Source organism: Nelumbo nucifera, chromosome 5 (assembly GCF_055504915.1).
Source record: "Nelumbo nucifera cultivar China Antique chromosome 5, China Antique-T2T, whole genome shotgun sequence".
NCBI classification, from domain to species: domain Eukaryota; kingdom Viridiplantae; phylum Streptophyta; class Magnoliopsida; order Proteales; family Nelumbonaceae; genus Nelumbo; species Nelumbo nucifera.
This window is the reverse complement of record NC_142653.1, coordinates 28,721,461-28,726,789: the sequence shown is the minus strand read 5'-3', so window position 1 is coordinate 28,726,789 and position 5,329 is coordinate 28,721,461. Positions and strand designations below refer to the sequence as shown.

Genomic DNA, 5,329 nt, shown 5'->3' with positions numbered 1-5,329 from the left:
TCCCCACACAAAAGTACATGCATAGCCCACCCATGACACACACTTGGACGCTGGAATGGCGGCTGTAGGCATGATGGTTGGCACTTGATGGCGCGGCGAAGAGAACATTTGTTACATACCGGCATCCTAAAGAACATCGAGGTTGGAATGCTACTAGAGGCTGATCAGTGCCAAGTTGCAGATGTTGAAACACGCCATGCGCCTACTAATATCGTCGTTGGGCTCCTCCGATCAGCTGTTGTAGCTTTCTTGACAAGTCCCAAGAGGCTTATGCCGCTGAGGCTAGCGGGGAGCGCTCCGCGCGGCGAATCCATCTCCGTTGGGAAAGATGGAGGTTTATTTTTATCTTGGCCGAGATCGAGATCGAGGACAAGAATTAGTTTCAAGGTCGGGGGGAAGGGCTCGTCCCATTGCAATTCCTAGCAAATGGATCATCAGCCACACGAATCTGTTCTGTCATGCTATTCTGCTTTTATTCAGATAAGCGAAGGATATATATATATATAAATCAGCGATCACCTGCCACCATTTTTTCAATAACATATAACTTCTCAAACTCGAAACTCCCATGTTATGTTCATCATGAGCTTGATGCTAAAAGGTTTTTGCCTACTAAGAATCTATTTGGTTTGGAATTAGAATCAAAATAATCAGAGTTGAAATTGAAATACATCAGACGAATAGGATTCAGCAATGGTCTATTCCTCCTAAATGAAAATGATATCCTGATTACACTGAAATTCCATTTTAAACCACATTACAAATTTTATGATGATGGATGAATTCATATTATGAAAAATAAAGTACCATTATTCAACGATGGTCCCAAAGAGCGGAGTGGCGGAGTGGATTGGATTAAGGGTGATTATTTCCAAATCAGCCTTTGCCCAGCCCACAATATATTCTTTATTACATAAATTATATTATATATTGTAAACACAGCACCATATCAAATATTTTATGGACTTTATTTTGTGAACGGCCCAAAACCTGGTCCATCCATGTCACAAAAACATCTTATGTTCTGAGTTCATGAAGTGAATCAAAATTGGCAGAGAGAGAGAGAGATTGATCGATCGTCTCCGTCTGCCTTAATATTTGACAACACATTCCGAAAGCTTTGCAAAGGTTTTGATTGGACGAAATAAACTCCATTGAGATCTCTCCTCCACAAAAAAGGAATAAAAAATATATAGACAGCGGACGGAGCGTAAACTAGACATGGTCCACATGGAAGGGGAAAAATGCCCATGTCTTTTCCAGGAAGAAGCGTTGGAGCGTTGAGCATATCATGTATATTCTCTGATTACACGTGTCTCGTTCTTACAATCTAGGTGTGAAGATGGGACCCATTGTTTATCACGGGTCATCATCGTGAGTCGTGATGGTGCAACTTCTGCAGGCGAAGTTCAAAGTCCACACATATTTATCTTCTCAAAGCTTAGTCAACCGTCATCATACCCAAGGTCCTAAGCCAACAGCCAAGAACACAGATCCTCAGTCTCCCATCTCTCTCTCTCTCTGACAGGGCTGATATTAGTTCGGCCGCAAGAGCAGAGCCACGCATAGACGGAGACAGAGACAGAGTGCTTGAGCTTGAGATGGAAGTGATGGAGAAGACGAGAAAGATGAAATCGGAAAAGTTAACTTTGATACTGGTGAACCTGGCGGGAATAATGGAGAGAGCAGACGAGTCGCTGCTACCAGGGGTGTACAAGGAGGTCGGGGCGGCACTCAATACCGACCCAACTGGTCTGGGTTCTCTCACCCTCTTTCGATCCATCGTCCAGTCATCCTGTTATCCCCTCGCTGCCTACCTCGCCGTTCGTCACAACCGCGCCCACGTCATCGCCCTCGGCGCCTTCCTCTGGGCCGCTGCCACCTTCCTCGTCGCCATCTCCTCCACTTTCTTTCAGGTCCCCTTCTTCCCTGTCTCTCGACTGTTTTTTTTTTTTTCCTGGATTTGTAATTCCTGATAAATCCAAAATTGATTACCTCTGTGTTCCTTTTCTGCGCTTACTCTATCAATCCAGTTTGGTAGTCGGTTTTCTTTTCTTGTTCTTTGTTTTCTCTTTATATTATTAGTTAATGTCGGTATGAGAGAAGCAGATCCGATGCTGTTAGCCAATTTTAGTTAAGATGGATGAGCTGGTAGTTCGTTCTTGACCTGGTTTGACTCACTGGGTACTATTCCATTTTAATGGTTAACGGCGGGAGGTCCTGTAAAAGCATTCATATACGAAAAAATTTTGGATTAACCGACCTATCAATCCTATTAAAGAACTTCTTAGAGTCTGAGAACTGATCTCTAGTTTTAGAACTAGCCCCTCCAAAATGGTTTTCTATCCCTATTACAACTTTAGAAGGTCAATTTGCAATTGCCACTTGCATCCAGTTGCAAGATGGTGTTGGAATCAAGAATCTTCTGGGTCTTTTATGCCATTCCCAAAAGTGAAAGAGCAAAACCGGATGTTCATACTGGATGCATTATCAGATTCATCATTTGTTTATGGCTGCAAACGTTTTGTGAGCCATTTGCCTTAAACAGATTGTTAAATTAAATTCAGAAAACTGGAAGGACAATATTGTTTGTATACCAATTTGGGAAAGTGAACAGATGAATGGATTTATTAATTCAAATCAGAATGGTCCAGTATATACCAATGTATATATCAATGGAAAAACAGTCTGTGGAAAGAGAATAAATGGGCAGAACTTAAAACTCAAAAATTTAGAGCGTTGTGCTCCACACAGAACAAATTATCTTGTCTGACGAAGTGGAGTTACAAATACAAAGTTTCAAACTTTCTATTAGAACCAAACCCATTAAGGTGATAGAAAAAATGGAAAAAAAAAACACAATTAATTTTTCATTGTTGTTCTATTCTAGTTGTATTTATCTCATACTTTCATGTTCAGGTGGCTGTCTCAAGAGCTTTGAATGGAATTGGGCTTGCCATAGTTACACCTGCCATTCAGTCTCTTGTTGCTGACTCGACTGATGACACCAACCGTGGTATGGCTTTTGGGTGGCTTCAGCTAACAGGGAATCTGGGATCAATACTCGGTGGCCTCTGTTCTGTTCTGATAGCTTCAACATCATTCATGGGGATCCCTGGTTGGAGAATTTCCTTCCATCTAGTTGCAATAGTGAGTGTCATTGTAGGTCTTTTGATCCGTCTCTTTGCCAATGATCCACGCTTTTCAGATGAGGGCAGTAAACCTAGCAGTCCAAGTCCAGATAAATCTCTATGGTCAGAAATGAAGGACCTGGTTCAGGAAGCCAAGTCAGTAATTAAAATCCCATCATTCCAGATAATTGTAGCTCAGGGTATTACTGGCTCATTCCCTTGGTCAGCCTTGTCATTTGCACCAATGTGGTTAGAGCTTATTGGCTTCTCCCACAAACAAACAGCATTTCTCATGAGCATGTTTGTGGTTGCTGGTTCTCTTGGGGGACTATTTGGAGGAAAGATGGGGGATGTCCTTGCAAAGCGTCGCCCCAACTCTGGAAGGATAATTCTGTCACAAATAAGCTCAGGTTCAGCTATCCCACTAGCAGCAGTTCTGATGTTGGCTTTACCCGATGATCCCTCCACAGCTTTCATGCATGGTTTGGTGTTATTCATCATGGGTTTATGCATATCATGGAATGGTCCTGCTACAAACAAGTAAGTGTTTGTTTCCCTTCTCTGTTTTCCACCTTTTACTTTCTTTTGGTAACAACTGCTTGGTTTATAGGCAAATAAAAAAGATGATTGATTAGGACTATCCAGCTGAGTTTCATACAAGGAGACATCAGTGAGCTCTCCTTGTCATATAAAAAAAAAACATGTGCAAGTGCCCAAAAATATTTTCCTGATTCTTGTGAAACAACAAAATAAAACACAATGGATCTTTAATTTGTTGATATATATGGTTTTTGCAGTCCAATATTTGCAGAGATAGTCCCTGAGAAGTCAAGAACAAGCATCTATGCTTTGGATCGATCTTTTGAGTCCATATTATCGTCATTTGCGCCACCTGTAGTTGGATTACTGTCTCAGCATGTTTATGGTTACAAACCTGTTCCTAAGGGATCCAGTGAATCTGTTGAGATTGAAACAGATAGAGAGAATGCTGCATCTCTAGCCAAAGCGCTTTACACAGCAATAGGTATTCCAATGACACTATGTTGCCTGATTTACTCCTTTCTCTATTGCACCTATCCAAGAGACAGGGAGAGAGCACGAATGCATGGGTTAATAGAATCAGAGATGCAACTGATAGAGTCCAATAATCCTCCTGCAGTAGAACACACTCAAGTTCACTTCTCAGAATCTGATAAGCTGTATGGAAAGGAAAAAAGTGTGATTGAAATGGATTATGGAGAAGATGGTATTGATTTTGATGAAGGTGATGAGAAGACCCTGCTTTACCGTCAACTGACATTCTCGAATTTAGGAGAATAATGATATTGAAAATCAGAATCTCTCTGTATGGCTAAGTAAATGACTTTCACTCAAATATAGAGAAATCTTCTCCAACCAGTGAACCAGTTTTTCAGAAAACCAGTATAGGCTTCACAAAATTTTATGTAAAAAATTAGGTCAAAACACAGTTAAACATTTTACCATTTCTATCCACCCATGTTCAAAACATAAAGTTAAAGCTTCAGCATTTTAAGTATTTAGAGCAGGTCTTTTTTATTATGAAAATGTAATTGCATTGCAAGGTGCAGACCAGCTGGTTGGTAAGGTCTCTGCTGGTCATAGTGGAGACTTGGGATCGAATCCCACCTGCACCTGGATTTGGGGATGGGCTACCCCCCATTGTGTAGCCCTTCAGAAGATATCAAAGAAAAAAAATGTAATAGCGTTTTGTGATGAAATCCCTTGTTTTCATACTCATCTTAATGTTGTCTTGGGATCGATGTATGGTCTCAGACTGTTGCTTCGTTAAGTTTCTGCTTCCTATTCCTGGGTTGATTTGAAGCATGTGTTAATTTCATATATATATACAACTCAATAAGTAGTCAGACAGACTTGAAGACCCTTGAAGTTGTGAGGCATCTGCTGAAAGCACCGAGTCATTCTTCACGGTCTTTATGCAGTATATGCGATGATAAGTAGATTTATGCGTATACCTCGTTCAAATACTGGACATAAAACATGATATAAATAAGCACCAGTCATTTGGTCTCGAGATTGCTACAACAGAAGCACAGGTCCTGAAGCACATATTATAAAGCTTCGCTACAAGGGATTTGACCAAAATGGTAGTCTTGAAGGCTAGAGGCTTTTTCCATTGGTTAAACCTCTCTTTTCTTTTCCATTGTTTTTGTTCGGAT

At 40.8% G+C, this 5,329-nt stretch overlaps 1 protein-coding gene across 1 annotated transcript; it reads left to right on the top strand.

The window, feature by feature from the left end:
• The first annotated feature begins 1,457 nt into the window (after positions 1-1,457).
• Positions 1,458-4,870, top strand: LOC104600132 (uncharacterized). Its single transcript, XM_010262975.3, has 3 exons — positions 1,458-1,916; positions 2,920-3,671; positions 3,929-4,870. The coding sequence occupies exons 1-3, from the start codon at positions 1,602-1,604 to the stop codon at positions 4,449-4,451; spliced, it is 1,590 nt and encodes a 529-aa protein (XP_010261277.1). The 5' UTR covers positions 1,458-1,601; the 3' UTR covers positions 4,452-4,870.
• The last annotated feature ends 459 nt before the right edge of the window (positions 4,871-5,329 follow it).

Excerpts from the sequence above, each read along its gene's own strand:
- LOC104600132 (XM_010262975.3), top strand. The coding sequence starts at position 1,602 with ATGGAAGTGATGGAGAAGACGAGAAAGATGAAATCGGAAAAGTTAACT. Across the intron at positions 1,917-2,919 it reads TCTCCTCCACTTTCTTTCAG|GTGGCTGTCTCAAGAGCTTT; the intron begins GTCCCCTTCTTC and ends TTTCATGTTCAG. Across the intron at positions 3,672-3,928 it reads AATGGTCCTGCTACAAACAA|TCCAATATTTGCAGAGATAG; the intron begins GTAAGTGTTTGT and ends TGGTTTTTGCAG.